This window comes from Palaemon carinicauda, chromosome 1 (genome assembly GCF_036898095.1).
Source record: "Palaemon carinicauda isolate YSFRI2023 chromosome 1, ASM3689809v2, whole genome shotgun sequence".
In the NCBI taxonomy this organism is placed as follows: domain Eukaryota; kingdom Metazoa; phylum Arthropoda; class Malacostraca; order Decapoda; family Palaemonidae; genus Palaemon; species Palaemon carinicauda.
Genome location: NC_090725.1, coordinates 166111984 through 166132085, shown reverse-complemented (window position 1 = coordinate 166132085; position 20102 = coordinate 166111984). Strand labels below are relative to the sequence as shown.

Sequence of the window (20102 nt, the reverse complement as noted above, 5' to 3'; positions counted from 1 at the left end):
TCACTGACCTTCGCAGGGCAAGGAAGAATGCGTATACGAAATATTTTGTTAAAATTGCTTGTACTTTCATAGTTAGTGTAAATCAACCAAAAACATTGATCGCCAAAAGAAAATGCAGTATATCTTGTTATGGTAAATTTTGATAAGTATTATATTTTAATATGAAACAAATTGTGAACAATGGCACCTTTATAGATTCCCTGAGTCACCAGACAGAAATTCTTATGATTATACCATTCAGTGCTAGAACATTCCTCAGAGAGAGCACATGTTTGAGTTTGCCCTCTGACATTCACTCACTTTTACATCTTTTTATCTTGGTTTCGGTAAGAATCTCATCATGCCAAAGAGGAAAAGACAATTTCAATATCTCACTAACATAAAGAAGAAAAAAAATTTGCTCTAATTAGAGTTCAAAAGTGGGTAATATCTGCGATATTAGCGGAGTTAGTGAAGGAGAGAGATGATGAAGGAGCGACCGTCTCGCCAATGGAAGCAAGTTATTAAGCAATGGGATCTTCATATATGGTTACATGCTGTTAAACAACATTCTTTGGGTTAATTAACCTCTTCCGCACGACGGGTCGAACGGGTGTCCCATCATTTTTGCCGTATATATTACGATGGGTCGAACGGGTGACCCAAGGTTATATTAAATCCCACAGAGACATAAAGAAAGTCGGAATGGCCACAATAGATTAGTTTTCCCTATTCGTAATGCCTGTGGTGCTCTTATTCGTCTACTATAGAAAATGGGATTTTCCAGAATAAAAGAAAACTGGGCATTCGTCTTTGTGGAAGCAGCATCACCAGCAGTCGCGCGGGAGTTGTTTGTTGGTGGCGGACATACGAACGTTTTCTGCTGTGTTTTTGCCTTTTTTGTGTTGATTTCATAATGTCTGACATTGAAATTTCGGACAGTGATGATTCATATCATCCAGAGGAGGATATGGGGGATTCAGACAGTGAAGACTATACGTCAATGGAGAGTGATATCCATGAAAGTGACGACGAATCATTCCTTTCTTTAGGTGGTGGATGGTCACGTGTTGATGTTTTTGCCGATAAGAGGCCTAACTCAGTACCTCCCCTAAGGCAGGCCTATAGTGGTGTGAATCCCAACCTTGGAATAAGCAGTGACTCATCAGTGATAGAGTGCGTGAAAAAATTCATCACAGGTGATATTGTAGCGCACATCGTGGAATGTTCAAATGAACGTGCGAAGCATTTTTTTGAAGAAAATCCTGAACTCAAAGGTAAAATAAACAGACTGAAATGGCATGAAATTACAGTGGGTGAATTGTATGTCTTTCTGGCTTTATATATATATACAGGACAGTGTAAATATAGTAAAATAAACCAGTATTGGACAAGGCAACCTTACGAACCAGGTGTTCATTTTTTTTGTTCATCTATCATGAGCAGAGATAGATATCTATCAATAATGAAATTTTTGAGATTTACCTTGCCAGAGACTGTAAACAAAAGGATGCCATCTACACGATTGGATACATTTCGTGAAAAGATTCTCGTGCCCATGATGGGAAATGTCGATCCAGGGAAAAATATCGCCATTGATGAAGCATTGGTATTATGGAAAGGACGACTTGGCTTTCGCCAATTTATAAAAACCAAACGTGCTCGCTTTGGCATAAAGGTTTTTGTCATGTGCAACAGTGAAAAAGAGTGGAGTGGATACTGCTACAATTTTCAAATCTATTATGGAAAAGAAACTAGTGACTCTTATGTTTTGCCAAATGTCCCTGGGGCTAATGAGTTGTCTATCAGTGAGAAAATAGTTGTGCATTTGGCAAACTCTGTCCTTGGGCAAGGACGTCACATTTTTGTAGATAGCTGGTATTCGAGTATTCGTTTGGCACACTTTTTGCTCACGCAAGAGACATTGATGACTGGCACCATTCGTCCTAACAGAGGAGTGCCAAATGAACTGAGAGGAGAAAAGTTGATAAACCATCAGGCATCATTTGTCAGGAAAGACAATACTTTGATTGTCAAATGGAATGATAAGAGGGAAGTGTATGTTATTTCCACTTGTTATGAATCAACATTATTTGTCGAAAAACAGCAAGTGTTGCCTGGTGGAAGGAAAATAAGTTTCAAAAAGCCTCACATGATAGAAAAATATAATGATTTTATGGGAGGTGTTGATAAAGCAGATCAGCTTTTGGAACCCATAGATCCAAGCCGCAAGTCTCTGGCATGGTTCAAGAAATTAGGATTGCATTTCATTATGCTTCTCATGCTAAACAGCTTCCTACTTTACAAGAATAAAGTGAACAAAAAAAGCACCATCAAGAGATTCATCCTGAAAGCTGTTGAAGAAATAATTGAGACTCACAGTCCAAAAGGAATTGAAGTGAGAGAGAAGTTTATTGCTGCGAACCCTAGAGCAGGCCGCAAAAGGAAGGTAGAGGAAGTAATTCATGCTTTTATCCAGCTTGCTCCTACACCAGGAGGCAATCAAAAACCCCGGAAGCGGTGCAGAGTATGCAAGGTCGAGAAAAAAACCAGGTATTGCTGCGATGGATGCCCCGAGAAACCAGGCATTTGTAGCATTGAGCATTTCAAGGAATGGCACAAAGATGTTGGTGGTGGTCCATCCACATCAAAATAAATGTGGTGTGTTGCATGTTTGTAAATAATGAATAAGTGAAAAAAATGAAGTGAAAAAAGTAAAAAAAAAAAAAATAAATGTATCAGAAAATTCTAATTGTACTTAGTAATAGTAAGGTAATTGCTTTTTTTGTAAATATCTGTATTTGTGTGAACAATGAAAATTTGTGTTCGTAAATAATAATAAGTGATAGTGCCACTTGAATATATATATATATATGTATATATATAAATATATAATGATTGCTCAACATAATGCTACAAATGCCTCCATGAAATCCAGTCAACCAATTTGAAGGTAAATACCATTATGAATATTTTCGTTATTATGATTATTGATTTTTTATTATATATATATATATATATATATATATATATATATATATATATATATATATATATATATATATATATATATATATATATATATTACTTACACACGCATATATATATATATATATATATATATATATATATATATATATATATATATATATATATATATATATATATATACACACATGCAAGCATACACACATACTTATATATATATATATATATTTCTTCAATAGGGTCTCCAAGGAATCCAGTCAGCTGAATTGAAGGTAAATAATGTTATGAATATTGTTGTTCCAATGGTTATCATTGATTTACATACACACATACATACATACATACATACATACATACATACATACATACATACATACATACATACATACACTTATATATATATATATATATATATATATATATATATATATATATATATATATATATATATATATATATTCTATATTCCTCAAAAAAGCTTTGTTTCGGTGAGGGAAAAGGGTTGTTATTTTATAATGGTTATCATTGCTATATATATTTTATATACTGTATATATATGTATGTTTGTATGCATGCATGTATGTATGTTTGTATGTATGTATGTATGTACGTACCTGTATGTATGTATGTAGGTATGTATGTATGCATATATGTATGTATATACATACACATACATTATATGTGCACGTACATAAATACATACATATATCTTTTTTTTTCTCGGAGATTAGGGCTCTAGGCGATACTCCGTCAACAAAAACGAGTGTAGAAGTATACCTCTGCGGTCACTTGGAAAATACTTTGGGTAATCAACTTTTTCGCACAGAAAATGCATACGCATATACAAACATACATACACACACACACACACACACACACACACATATATATATATATATATATATATATATATATATATATATATATATGTATATATATATATATATATATATATATACATATATATATATATATATATATATATATATATATATATATATATATATATATATATATATATATATATATACATTTATACAGTAGATTTACACATGCATTTACATACCAAACATATATATGAAAACACAGTTGCGCATTAGTATATACATGAACATGTATGTGTACTTATACATGCATACGGACGGACACACGCACACGCATGCGCCCGCGCGCACACACATACACGCACACACACGCACACACACACACATACACACACTTATACTAGTTGATAAATAGTTATATTTGATAATTGGCTGATTTCTGGTGCGTTTAACCGTGACGGAAAAAAGTCGGAATGCTTATATTGACGCTCTGGTGACAGGTCGTGCGGAAGAGGTTAATATAAAAAAAATAACATAATATTCGTTATAATCATGATTTATTACTAAAGTCTTTGTAAAAATACTGAGAAAAATATTGAATGCCCGTATCACAAAACTATACTTATTGACCTTTAAATTCTACCTTCTCCTTTAGTTTTAAACACATGCAAAAGAGGAATAGACAATTTCAACATCTCACTAATATAAGGAAGAAGAAAATTCTTATTACTAATCGTTCAGAAATGGTCAATACCGTTGATATTAGCAGAGTTAGTGAAGGAGAGAGATGATGAAGGAGTGACCGTCTTGCCTAATGAAGCAAGATATTGAGCAAAGGGAACTTAATTTATGATGAAATTATGATAAACAATATTGTTTTGATTTGTTATTATCCTAAAAGGAACATAAAATTCATAATAATCATGATTTATTAATACTGTCTTTGTAAAAAAATAAAGAAAACTTTGAACGCCCGTATCTCAAACTATACTTATTGATCTTCAAATTCTATCTTCTCCATTAAATTTAAAGATATAGCATTGAAATTTGGTATATATCTTAGAAAAAAGTTATAAAACAATATAACAATGCTCTTTTCTCAAATTTTGGTTTCATATTATTTTTATTAGTGTTTTTCCTGATTTATATGGTCTATCTTCTACCATAATGAAAAAATTAATATCCAGCAAAAAATTGACTTTTAGAAAAAAAGCTCTCTACTTCATTGGAGGTCTACATCAAGTCTATATAAGGCAGTAATCCCAGGTCTTAATGATAAGTATTAAGGGAGGAGATAAAATTTGAAAAATACTCGTTTTCAGTATAAATTGCCCTGGCATTAAAAAACCGAAGGTTAGAGGCAAAAACCTATGCAATCTGAACTAAGAAAAGAAAGGTAATATAGGAGGATTTGATGAAGTTTGTAAATCATATTTTAGAGTCAGCAAACATTCTTGCTTTCTGCATTCTTGTAATGAAAGCGAACAACCAAAAAAGACCAGACAATACTTCACAATCATTACAGAAAGAGACGACCAGTTTCTTCGCCACAACTTTACAGTCAGATAGCCATAGCCAACGAGCATATTTATCAAAGGCAGTAATACGTCAAGGAAGGTCTTATGTGAAAAGGATCTCATGACCTAGATGACTGCTGTTAATTTAGCAAAAAAGACAATAGAAGTTAAAAAGGGCAGCTGAATAGCAATAAATTTTGCATTGGCTGCTTTGCTAATTTTTACCATAAAGGAGAGTACAAAAAAAAGATTGTTCAAGAACAGTGTCTCCTCAACATCTGAAATTCTGCATTGATAAAACTTTTTTTAATTATATACAACTCATTTAAATATTTAGGTGTGATTCTTGAGGACACCCTGGAACGGTACTGTGGGTCGTCCGCGACCCCGAGCGTCAAAAAAAAAGACTCACCCCCGTGACTGAATTTGTGGGTGATCGACCTACAGTAGGTGTCTCGCCTACACGCTCTAGTAGTGTCCAGATGTGCATTGCTGTAGCTGTACTCCTTCCCCGATTTCTGAGACGCGTCGGGGTTGAGCGCGACCGAGTTTACCCTTCTAAGTTAATTTGCATAATTATCAAAGTTATTACGTATTATGAAATTGTCGTAGAATGGTGCAACTTGTATAGGTTATCAGTTGTGGAAAGTCTTGGTGGATTGTTTGGCTACCATGTGCATGATTTTTTTTTTAGTTAAAATGTCGTTCATCACCACGAGGACCATTTTACCGCGAGTGCCCCTTTTTCATTTTTTTAAATTTTTTTGCCAAGTCATTTTTCCGTAAGATATTGCCAAATAGTGTCATAAAACTTTTGCTTTTTTAGTGTTGGAAAGTGTGTCTAGATGATCTGGCTACCCATGCGTGACTTTGTTTTTGTCAGATACGACGTAGTTATTGGTATATTGGGTATTTAACTGCGGTTGCCAATTTCTGTTTTTTTCAATATTTGTAAAAATTTACTACGTAGTAAGGAATTACCGTATATTATTGATTTTTTTTTCATGTTCATGTATTAGAAAGTGTGCCTTGATGGTTGGGCTAACACGTGCATGTCTTTTTTTTTATCTGATATGCCGTATATTAGAATGTTGGGCATTTTACCGCGAGTGCCCCTTTTTCATTTTTTTTCATTTTTTTGCCAAGTAATTATTCTGTAAGATATTGCCAAATAGTGTCGTAAAACTTTTGCTTTTTTAGTGTTGGAAAGTGTGTCTAGATAATCTGGCTACCCATGCGTGACTTTGTTTTTGTCAGAAACGACGTAGTTATTGGTGTATTGGGTATTTAACTGCGGTTGCCAATTTCTGTTTTTTTCAATATTTGTAAAAATTTACTACGTAGTAAGGAATTGCCGTATATTATTGATTTTTTTTCATGTTTATGTGTTAGAAAGTGTGCCTTGATGGTTGGGCTACCACGTGCATGTGTTTTTTTTTATCTGAGATGCCGTATATTAGAATGTTAGCCATTTTTCCGCGAGTGCCCCTTTTTATTTGTTTTGCATTTTTTTGCTTAGTCATGTTACTGTAAGGAATTGGCAAGTAGTGTCGCAAAACTTATATTTTTATAGTGTTGGAAAGTGTTTCTAGATGATCTGGCTACCCATGCCTATTTTTTTTTAGCCAGATATAGCGTATATATAGGTATGTGTTCGATTTTGCTGTGATTGCCATTTTTTCGTTTTTTCCCATTTCTTTCAAAATTACTACGTACTAAGGAACTATCACAGAGTAATGATTCATTTAGATGTTTATTTGTCGGAAAATGTGCCTTGATGGTTTGCCTAGCACTTGGCTGAAATTTTTTTTCTGAAATGCATATAATAAAATGTTGGCCATTTTTCCGCGAGTGCCCCTTTTTATTTGTTTTTCATTTTTTTACTTAGTCATGTTACCGTAAGGAATTGGCAAGAAGTGTCGCAAAACTTATATTTTTATAGTGTTGGAAAGTGTTTCTAGATGATCTGGCTACCCAAGCCTATCTTTTTTTTTAGCCAGATATGGCGTATATATAGGTATGTGTTCGATTTTCCTGTGATTGCCACTTTTTCGTTTTTTCCCATTTCTTTCAAAATTACTACGTACTAAGGAACTATCACAGAGTAATGATTCATTTATATGTTTATTTGTCGGAAAATGTGCCTTGATGGTTTGCCTAGCACGTGGCAGAAATTTTTTTTTTTTCTGAAATGCCGTATATTAGAATGGCCATTTTTCCGCGAGTGCCCCTTTTTATTTGTTTTGCATTTTTTTGCTTAGTCATGTTACCGTAAGGAATTGGCAAGTAGTGTCGCAAAACATATAATTTTATAGTGTTGGAAAGTGTTTCTAGATGATCTGGCTACCCATGCCTATCTTTTTTTTAGCCAGATATGGCGTATATATAGGTATGTGTTCGATTTTCCTGTGATTGCCATTTTTTCGTTTTTTCCCATTTCTTTCAAAATTACTACGTACTAAGGAACTATCACAGAGTAATGATTCATTTAGATGTTTATTTGTCGGAAAATGTGCCTTGATGGTTTGCCTAGCACGTGGCTGAATTTTTTTTTTCTGAAATGCCGTATATTAGAATGTTAGCCATTTTTCCGCGAGTGCCCCTTTTTATTTGTTTTGCATTTTTTTGCTTAGTCATGTTACCGTAAGGAATTGGCAAGTAGTGTCGCAAAACTTATATTTCTATAGTGTTGGAAAGTGTTTCTAGATGATCTGGCTACCCATGCCTATCTTTTTTTTTAGCCAGATATGGCGTATATATAGGTATGTGTTCGATTTTCCGTTGATTGCAATTTTTTCGTTTTTTCCCATTTCTTTCAAAATTACTACGTACTAAGGAACTATCACAGAGTAATGATTCATTTAGATGTTTATTTGTCGGAAAATGTGCCTTGATGGTTTGCCCAGTACGTGGCTGAAATTTTTTTTTCTGAAATGCCGTATATTAGAATGTTGGCCATTTTTCCGCGAGTGCCCCTTTTTATTTGTTTTGCATTTTTTTGCTTAGTCATGTTACTGTAAGGAATTGGCAAGTAGTGTCACAAAACTTGTATTTTTATAGTGTTGGAAAGTGTTTCTAGATGATCTGGCTACCCATGCCTATCTTTATTTTTAGCCAGATATGGCGTATATATAGGTATGTGTTCGATTTTCCTGCGATTGCCACTTTTTCGTTTTTTCCCATTTCTTTCAAAATTACTACGTACTAAGGAACTATCACAGAATAATGATTCCTCTAGATGTTTATTTGTCGGAAAATTTTGTTTACTTCTTTTTTTTTTCGATTTTATTTCCCTTCAAAAAAATTTTTTTGTGTCAGAATTTTAATTTTATAGTCGTAAAATAATCAACAATTATCCAGCAACCCACCATACAATTTTTATGCATATCCAAGAATAATTAGATTAGTAAATAACACCTTTAAATTGAGATACCCTTCCTACATTTCAAGTGGCAGATTTGGGAGTCTGAGTCAGTGTGGTTGGCGGCCATTTTGTGGACATATCCGAAGTGTAAGTTGCCCTATCTATATATATTCTTGTTCCCTATAGAATTTGTGATATTTTGGTATATTTTTACCTGCATAAATATCATATTATATATTAAATATATGTACTTTTTTACGAAATTTCTAAGTACTCAAAAAATTACCTTTAGATATGGCCCCTGATATAAATGTAATTTACAAAATAATGAAGATTTTTTTACATATTTCTATTTTAGGATAACATATGTTTATTCCCTAAAAAAATTAGCCACTTCCTATTTCATTTGGGTACCCAAAAAAATTCATGAAATTTGGAAAAAATTTTTTGGCCAAAAAAAGTTACCCTTTTTTTCTCATTTCCGATCTTCACCTCCATGGGTCTGACTCCATCCAAAATACATCAAGATGTGTCCTAAACATTCAAGAATCAATTTCTAAAAGGATTTGTGTATATATGTATAAACTTTTTTTTTATGAATTTTTATGTAAGGTCTTTTTTTTCTACTTAATTTTTTGAAATATTTATAATAAATAGTTTTTCTGCAGATGAGTAGTATTTATCTTTACAGTTGTTTTAAGCATTCATTGAAGTTTTTTTTTGGCAAAACAAAAAAGGAGGTTACTGCAAAAACTGATTTTTCAAGAATTTGTTTTTGGCGTCGGGGTCGCGCGCGTCCGAGTATACCCTTAAAGGGGTGTCCGAGGAGCGTACCTATCCAGGGTTAAGGACAAATTTATTTTTGATAAGCCTATTTGCTCTGTTTCTTCTTCAAGTGAACCAGAATTGGGCTCAATGAGAAAGTTTGTTAAGATTGTCAGTAATCTATCTATTCTGAAGAAATTTCTTAATTATTCCATTCTGCTTTGCTTCGAGTACCGTTCCCCTATCTGATCTTATGCTGCTAACCCTCATCTTAACTTGTTAGATAAAAACTTGGTGTCTATTATATTTCTTATCAAAGATCTGGATATTAATCTCTCGAACCACCAATCAGTTTTTTTTTTCTTTTTTTTGCATGTTCCATAAGATTTTTCATAATTCTGACTTTTTTTGCATTCAAATCATCCAAGACTGCAAGCATGGACGTAATACTAGGCATCCCGTTAATTCAAAATTCAATCAGTCGAATTACAGAACTTCAACTCGTACCTGTTTTCATGCCAAACATTTATATCTTTCTTCATAGCTCGTATATTAATATTTAAAAATTGTTAATGATCATGAAATATTTTATAGTCTTTATTTATCACTTTTCATATACACTATTTATTTTCTTATTTCCTTTCTCCACTGGGCTATGTTTCCCTGTTGAGCCCTTGGGTTCATAGCACTCTGCTTTTCCAGCAGTGGCTATAACTTAGCTTGTAATAATAATAATAATAATAATAATAATAATAATAATAATAATAATAATAATAATAATAATAATAATGATAATAATAATAATAATAATAATAATAATAATAATATTAGCAATTATGCTGCATAATTTTATCCAATCAACCATAGTAGCTGAAAACAATGGCCCATGTGCAGTGCAAAACAATAGTGGTTGGACAGTCAAGGAACCAGTGCAAGTTATAGTTAATAAAAACAAAAAAGTCACTTACAATAGTTTATTATTCCTGGAAGTGAAGTTAACCAGAGGATGCATAACTCCAGCTACAGTCATGAAGATGTTCAAAATGGACTTCTGTGAAAAAGACAAATGAAGCATTGCAGAAGAAAGAGGGAACTCACAGGAAGTCTTGACGTTCGAGTCTTTAGTGCAAAAACCTCAACAGATCACAGTGGACATCTTAAAATTCCCTTTCCATTTGGTATTATACGAAGTAGATGTTTAAAACAAATACCAAGTGATCCTAAGAGTAGAGTGACAAAAGAAGAAAACATCTTGCCATGAAAAATACTACAGAGGTTATGATGCATTTGTGATCAAGTTTCTAAAGATAAAATATGCTCAGCTGGTAACATTAGAAGCAGTCCATGTATAAGGTTCTGCGTGGTTTTAACCACACCTTGGACGTTACCACTCAAAAGAAACCAGATATTCTGTGAATAACCTGCTTCTATGAGATCCTGATCTTGAAAGTTCCCAAGCTGGTGTATTAGCCCAGTTCAGGGTTAGAAAATTATATTAATGGTGAGACATTAAGGCCATGCTCTACCAAGTAAAAGCTATCAAACAACATGACTCTCTGAGTGAGTGTTACTGTATGCTAGTGAGTCCCATTTTGTGATCCGAGAAAATCAGATGATTTAACGAGAATAACATAAGCCCATCGAGTGCAATATAGATACAAGTTTTCGTGAATAGTCGGGGATTAGTTTGAGGTCGGAAGAGTGGGATAAAACATTGGCATAGGATAGTTATCTTGTGAAATACTAAAAATCTGAACAAGATGGCAGCCTCTAACACAAACCAGGCTTGGAGGGATTTTGCTGCAATCAGCAAGAGCAGGAGTAATTTCCATGAGTTGGCACAACAAGAACTGGATCTACTGGTAACATAGGTCACAAATAGCTCCAACCAGTATGACGGAAAAATATTCTCAAACATATTAAAACAATATGATCCAACAAACTGGAGCAAGTTTGCAGAAAACATCATCAAAATAATAGAAGAAATTCCAAAGAGGATCCAGGTGATAAAGAGACTCATAAAGAAAGTTAACATCAATCAGCACATTCCATTAAAAAAAAAATAAAAAGTCCAATATGGTGAATGTGGTGATTGATGCGTTGGGAAGAAGAATGCCAAAATGGTGCAATACATGTAAGATCTGGTACAGTATTCTTAACCTGCAGCAATTATTAAGGAAATGTGATGTATGCCACGTACCAACACATCCTAATTGTGATGAAGTGCAACAAAAAATAAGTACTAAAGACACAAAGGTATTCTGCTCAATATGCTTAGTATGGATAGAAAATATAATTAAGTCGAGACTGAATCTGCAATTAGTTGAAGAAGAAGAAGAGAAAAATTAACAGGATATGTGTAAGGATGCAGAGGGAATCATTGATACAACATATGATGCCGTTCAACAACATACTTACGTAGAAATAGAATATCCTACGGAAACAAATAATAGACCCAAGAGACTCTACCTGGACCTACATACTTTTACGGAAGAGCAAGAACAAGAAAAAAGAAGAAAAGAAAGATATAGTCTCCAATTCACTGAAAAGAGGGAATTGCAGATTTGACGAAAGATGCTACTATAAGCATCCAAAGATATGCCACAATTATGAAATATATGGTAAATGTGCGTATTTAGACGGATATGGAGACGGATGCAGAGGTCTCCATACAAAAATATGCAAAAAACTGAAAGAAGGAAAAGGATGAAAATTAAAAAAAAATGTCGATATATGCATCCTGCAACCACGAGTGAGAATCAGAAAACTCAGCAAACAGAAAAGAAAAACGAAAGCAAAAATGAAGCAAAAAAATAAACAAAAAAACAAGCCGAGTATATACTGTGCTATGCACAAAAGGCCCCAAGATATGATGCCTTTCAACCCAAATATGCACAATTAGAGCCCAACTACAAACAATGCATCTATAATGCCAGGGGTTGGTGCATATATGGGGATAATTGCAGGTATACACACAAAAATAAATATGAAGGCGAAAGAGTAAATATAATAGAAAAGTTAGATTTTTTAATGGAAGAATTCCTGGAAATGAAGAGAAGAACATCATGTCAGAACAGGAAGGAAGCATGGGAGAATCCATATTATTACCGATATTAAATAATGGGGATGAAACACAAACCACAATAGTGATGAATGCACAGGGTTTAGTCACGAGTAACTCTAAAAGGAAAATAGAGTTCTTAGAAGAACTAACCCAAATTGAAAAAATAGATATGTTAAACATAAGTGAAACATGGTATTCCCAAGAGACTGGCAGTGACGACCAGATAAAGGGTTTCCAAAGATATAGATCAGAAAGAACAAATAGGAATCAAGGGGGAACCGCAATATATGGAAGAGACATAAATCAAGAAAAAGTCTGTGAAAAATACAGCAACACAGAATGTGAATTGATTGCGGTAGAATTTGAAGATGAAAAATCAGTGAATATTGTAGTGTACAGACCCCCAAATACTAAGGATTTTGACATAATGATAGAAAAAATATATAATATATGTAGAAACCATAAAGACTGGAATATACTCCTATCTGGCGATTTTAACTTTCCTTTTGTGGATTGGAAAGAACGTATAGAAGAAAATGGTTGTATATATACATATAAAAAAGAGAGTAATAGTAGCGCAGAAGATAAGAGACAGTTTGAAAAGCTTCAATATATGCTATAAGAGCATAATATGCAACAAATAAACCACATTCCAACAAAAAAGGATAATGTTCTAGATTTAGTATTTGTGAATGAGGTAAATTATGTTAAAGGAATGATAGTGTATAACACGGGAATTCCAGACCATAATGTCATAGAATTAATAGTCCATTCCAAAGCAAGTGAACGCAGAGAAAAACAAAGCAGAAAACAATGGGAAGAATATAGAAAATATAATTTCTATGGTGAGAATATAAAGTGGTCAGAAATAAATGAAGAATCGAACAAAGATTGGAAAAATGTATTAGTAAGTGATAATATGCAGGTAAATACGGATATATTGTACAAAATACTGGTGAAAATTGTTGAAAAATAAGTACAAAAAAAAAAAATGAGTAAAATAAACATCAGACATGCATACCAAGAGACAGATGGATCTTATTTCAGAAAATTAGAAAGAGGAAGAAAAATTCTGCAAAAGAAAAAAATGTATGGAAAAATATGGAAATGAAAAGTAATATAGAAAATGTAGAAAAAAGATTATATGATGGAAAGAAAATGAAAAAAAAGGGACTTAGAAGAAAGGGCACTTAAAAATATAAAAAAAAACCCAAAGTACTTTACTCCTATGCAAAAAAGATAAATAAATAGGCCCTCTAAGAATTGAAGGACGGTTAACGAATAAAAAAGAAAGGACATATACAACATATTAGTAGAAAAATATAAGAGTCAATTCACGCCAAGAATTCCGAATGAGAATAATGAAACAGAAATGAGAGAAGAAAATAGTGAATATCTAACGGGTATAGAGATTAATGAAGCAGATATTGTGCAGGCTATAAGCGAAATTAAAAATGGATCAGCGGCCGGGCCAGATGGAGTTCCAGCAATTTTGTAAAAAAAAAAACTGCACACACTATCGCGAAGACAAAGTATAGATATGAGCAAGATATATGTTAAACATAAATTAGCATATATAAACCCTATTTTCACAAGAGGATCAAGACTAGAGGCAAGCAATTATAGACCAGTTAATCTAGCGTCACATATTACGAAAGTGTATGGAAGGGTAATAAAAAAGAAAGCAATGACTTACTTGGTTGAAAATAATTTGTTTAATGTAGGTCAACACGGTTTTATGGCCGGAAAAAGTACACAAACCCAACTGATAGCACACTATGAAAACATATAAAAATATGATAAATGAAAAAGACACAGATGTGGTATATTTACATTTTGCCAAAGCCTTTGACAAGGTAAACCATAATATATTAGAGAAAAAAATGAGAAAGCATAATATTCAGGGAGTGATAGGAAAATGGATAAAAGAATTTCTACAAAACAGAAAACAGATAGTGGTTGCAAATGATGAGAAATCAGATGAAGCTCAGGTAATATATGGCGTGCCAAAGGGTACGGTATTAGCTGCACTGCTGTTTGTTATTATGACCTCAGACATAGACTGTAATGTTAAAGACTCTGTAGTGAGAAGTTTCGCCGATGACACAAGAATAAGTAGAGAAATTACTTGTGGTGAAGATAGGAACTCATTACAAAGAGATCTAAACCAAATATATGAATAGACGGAGATAAATAGGATGGTATCTAACTCCGATAAGTTCGAATCAATAAATCATGGAAACAGAGAAAGAATGGTATATGTGTAATGTATGTAAAATTACGTATTTAAATCCATGACCTAAGAGGTCAATATGGAAGTTAGGAGCGAGGGTGAGAAATGCCATAGTCAGTCCTAACCAGGATGCGAAACTCAAGACACTGCTATTCAAATGCAATGTCTGATCTTACAAAGAAGGGCGTAGATTTCATATGGTCTGAGCAGCATCAACAGGCGTTTGATACCTTGAAAGATGAACTGTGTAGTTCTCCTATCTTAAAATTTCCTGACTTTGGTAAGGAATTCTTCATTGCAACAGACGCCTCAGACTTAGGAGTAGGTGGGGTATTGTTTCAGCAATATGAAAAACAATTTTTCCCGATAGCTTTTTATTCTCGAAAAATGAGAACTTCCGAAAGTAAGTATGCAGTAATAGACAAGGAAGGGCTAGCTCTTGTTAATTCACTACTGCATTTTAAGTTCATAATATACGGTTATCCCGTTAAGGTTCTTACTGATCATAAACCACTAACCGACATCTTTAAAGGCTTCAGTCACAGCCCCAAACGAACTCGGTGGCATTTGATCATTCAAGACTTTGGCGCGAGAATCGGGTATTTACCAGGGAAAGCAAATATCATTGCTGATGCATTATCACGCAATCCCGTGTCATCTTGTACGGAGCCTTTAGCTGAAATAATAGATATATCAACATCCATGCCAATTGTTAAAACTATATCTGAACAAGAAGATCTTAGCTGGAGCGCTAAATTATTACAGACTGAGCAAAGAAAAGATTTGAAATTAGAAAAAATTATAAATGCTTTGGAAGGGAATCGTAAGGAAAGGGAATATATAAAGTATGCGCAGCAGAATTATATAACCAAAGACAATATTCTGTGTATATCTGTGACAAGGAAAACCCGCAATACACCACATGTGACTAACGACCAGGTAGTGGTACCAATCTCACCTATATCCACTGTCCTAAATTGGTTGCATGCAAACCCATTGCATGGACACCCGGGGTTCTCCATAATGTCACAGAAAGCCAAATCATTGTTTTATTGCCATACGATGCTTACAGATATAAAAAAACACATAGCTAATTGTCGCACTTGTCAGGAAAACAAAGGGCACATGAAAACACCTGATAGCCTAGGGGCTTATCCCGTGCCCAATCAACCCTTTGAAACGATACATTTAGATTTATTAACAGGATTTTACGAGTCAGACAGAGGAAATAAGCACCTCTTAGTAATTGTAGATGCTTTAACTCGATATACGGAACTAATAGCGCTTAAAACTAAAACTTCGATTGAATGCGCTAGGAAGTTTTACGAGTGTTACATTTGTAAACATGGAATTCCACACATGATAATCTCAGACTCGGGTGGAGAATTTATTAATCACTTTCTTACCTCATTGTGTGAATTCCTTAGCATAAAGAAAATCAATACCATGATCTATCACCCAGAGTCGAATGGCTAGTGGAAAGAGCGAATAGGAAGGTTTTAAACATATTAAGATTAACACTAGGGGTATCAGACCCCAACTGGGATATTGCAATACCTGCGGTACTAAGTACTCTGAATCACTCATATCATATATCAATTAAAATGTCGCCGCACGAGGCATTGTATGGTACCCCAGTTGGAACGCCTTTCCGTGTATTAACGCCTACAACTAATTTATCAAATCCTTTAAAAGAATGTATAAATGCCAGCAAAAGTCGTTTTGATATCCTTCGAAAGAATTTAGAAGAATCACAAATCATAATGAAAAGGAATCATGATGAAATAGCGAAGCCAACTAAAACATGTACCGTGGGTGACAATGTATACATACAGGTAAATGTATGTAAAGGACTCAATTATAAACTAACACCTAAGTTTGAAGGCCCATTTAGCATTTTGGAAACATTAACGGGCAATAGATTTAGAGTTCAAAACGTATCCCAGCCCACTGATGAAAGAATTGTACCATTGGCTCACATAAGAAATTAAAATAAGAGTGAAGGAAGTGAAGGAATTTTTTTTTTCTTTATCTATGAAGTTTATATGTTAAAATTTTTTCTTCTTAATACAGGAGTAATTACATATATTTTTCTCGTTACAGGTTTCCAAGATGTAGTTTTTATTGTTAGGAGTGATATTGTTCGCTCAGACATTTTTCTCGTGTGGGAAGAGCTCTAAAACTAAAAGTATAGATTTCAAATATGGCACTATAGTAGAGAGACAAGAAGACGTTTTTATTACATCAAGTAACGTAGTTGTTGAAGTACACATGCAAGCAATTTTAATCCCAGAGAATGATGTCACTAGCTTAAAGAGCGCCATTTCAAGGTTTGCTGTTTCATTAAAAGAAATGCATAGAAGATACTTTCCTTTTAATACAGAGAGTTCGCTTGCATCAACACTAAAAGTTGCAGAGATGTAATCCGAAGACTTGCAAAATAAGACTTACGAGGCAGAATCTTTGGTTCGTGACCTTTTGATGTGGACAGTAAGACACGATAACCTTGAAAAAGTAACCCGTTTATTTTTGCTGCACTAAACATCTTTAGTTCTATTGCAAGTTTAGGCTTAGGGATTTCCAATCGTCTTAAGATTAGTAATCAAAACAAGAAAATTGAGATTTTGACTCATGAAAATGAATTGATTTTATCAGAACTAAGGAATCAGTTAGCTTCAATCTTTCAAATTATGAGTTTGGTGAACGAACATTCTAGTAATATCAGTCAGATTATGGAAGTACAAGATTAGTTGGCAACGTTAACGTATTATGATTCAAAAATAGATCATATCCATAATAGAATTGCACATTTCATTGAGAAATCAAAAGACTATGTGGAAGCTATCACGTTAGCGACTAAAGGTGTACTGTCACCGCATTTGTAGCCGATAAGAGACTCAACATTAATTGTGGAGAACGGACGGGAGAAATTAGGTTATATTCCTTTGGTAGACGCACGTAGGTTAGAATTTTATTGCAGACTAATTACAGTAAGCGTTGAAAATCACAGGATTATGATTACAATTCCCTTTGATTCTTCCGATGCCTGGCAATCTTACAGGATATCACCATTTCCGACTTTCATGACGAATCACTCAAATCCAGTAATATCCAGTTTGACAGGACATGTATTGATTTCCCCAGACAAGAAAACATATGCGGTCATTAAAGACTTAAATCAATTAATTCACTGTTCAGACGCAATGAATAAAAAAAAATGTACAGCTGACTCCTTTGAATTCCATAAAAACTCAATGGATTCATGCGAGTTAGATATAGTGCTAGACGGTGCTCTCTCCCATACACATGAAAATTGTCTGAAAAAGCTTTATCCCTTTGACGATAATAAGTTCAATTGCAGACTGAACAACGGCTCGTGGATACGATACGACAAGGCCGGCTTCAATTTATCATGCCTGGACGGATCCACGTCCTATTCCCAAATCTTCGTTGCAGCAGATGGTTGTATCGGTACGTCCCCGAATTACATTGTCCGTGGAATCAAGACTATCATCAGAGAACGGGCCTACTTCGTGAACTTTACATGGTCGACTACAATTCCATCTTTACCTTTCCCATACAATGCACGAGTGGCTAAGCGGTTGATGAAATTAAACGAGATGGACCACCCGACACCGACTTATGCAGACCTTCGTTTCTACGTGTTACTAGCAGCAATCAGCATTACGGTGATGATATTTATCGCCGTTAACATCTTTGTTTGGCGTAGGTTAAGAACAAACAAGCTGGAGATCAAACAGAACGTTTTGCCATGTCCATACAAATCTCCCATTTTATTTCAATTTAAAGCTGTTTGAAACTGGCCCCTTCATTCGCTCAAAGGAGTACAATTGTCTTGGAAAAGTGTTGTGCACGAAAAGCAGTTAGAACGCTAGTAATATGTAGTTGAAGATACTCTTGAACATTTGCATTTAAAAAAACATTTTAAAAACATTTAAAATATAGATAATTTTTTGGGCATCTGATAAAATATATAAGCCCTAAATGTTAAAATAAGGAATTTATGGGCATCTAATAAAATATATAAGCCCTATATATAAAAATGATATATATATATGTATATATATATATATATATATATATATATATATATATATATATATATATATATATATATATATATATATATATATATATATATATATATATATATATATATATATATATATATACGAAACCGTGGTGCATGTACGTACCAGGAATTCATGTTTGTGCACTAAAATTATATCTTTACCAAGGTAACAAATATTCTTTATTAGTTACCGTATTATAATAATCTATATTTTTGACAAAAGTAATAACTATTCTTTAACAAGTTACCGAATCATATGTATATCAGTATTTTTTTTATTGGTACCATATAATCGTTTGCTAGCAATGTACCATATATATGATATGTATTTACCATGCATTTTTTCTTTTTAGTTTGACAATATCTGTTGGGTATTTAATTTTTTTTTAAATGTATCTATTTGAACATTCATCCTTAATCATTTGCTTAAGGCTGAAGTTAAAATATATGTATATATATATATATATATATATATATATATATATATATATATATATATATATATATATATATATATATATATATATATATATATATATATATATATATATATCCAGTCACACTTCTAGTAAACATATTTTGAATGTGTCATTAAAATTCAATTAATTGAAAGTACCTGACCGAGGTAATGTAATGTATGTAAAATTACATATTTAAATCCATGACCTAAGAGGTCAATATGGAAGTTAGGAGCGAGTGTGAGAAATGCCATAGTCAGTCCTAACCAGGATACGAAACTCAAGACACTGCTATTCAAATGCAATGTAACATTTTTCATGAAGAGTAAACACAACCAAGCCGTGAGAAAGAGTTGTCTCTTGAACGGATCTAAGTACTTTCCGGTATTAATGTTGTGTTTACATATATCATTAGATGCTGAGATAACTAATTAGACTTTCACATCAATATGGATATTTTAGTCACTTTCTGGTCAAGATGTCATACGGAACGGTCATCCGACCAAACCATCTATACTCCTGTGATGGAGATGTTAATAACTGTTTTTAAAGAAATAAACTGTTTTAAAGTTAACTTACTTAGACTTATTCAGAAGAAGAAGTAACCTACCAAGTCTAACATTACACCACATTGAAGAGACATTTGACTAGAAACCTAATATGTGTTTATAACAGTACCACGCTAACATATGCATACAGGGGACCTAATAACGAGACAATCACAAGGAAGCAATTAAAGACCTTGGTGTAATGTTAAACAGGAATATGTTATGCAACGACCAAATAGCAACACTGTTGCCTATATGTAAAGCAAAAA

At 33.5% G+C, this 20102-nt stretch overlaps 1 protein-coding gene across 1 annotated transcript; it reads left to right on the top strand.

Moving 5' to 3' along the window:
- Positions 1-895: 895 nt before the first annotated feature.
- Positions 896-2635, top strand: LOC137623976 (piggyBac transposable element-derived protein 4-like). The gene is made up of 2 exons (XM_068354706.1): positions 896-1256; positions 1473-2635. Exons 1-2 carry the CDS (start codon positions 896-898, stop codon positions 2633-2635), a joined length of 1524 nt encoding a protein of 507 aa, XP_068210807.1.
- Positions 2636-20102: the final 17467 nt, after the last annotated feature.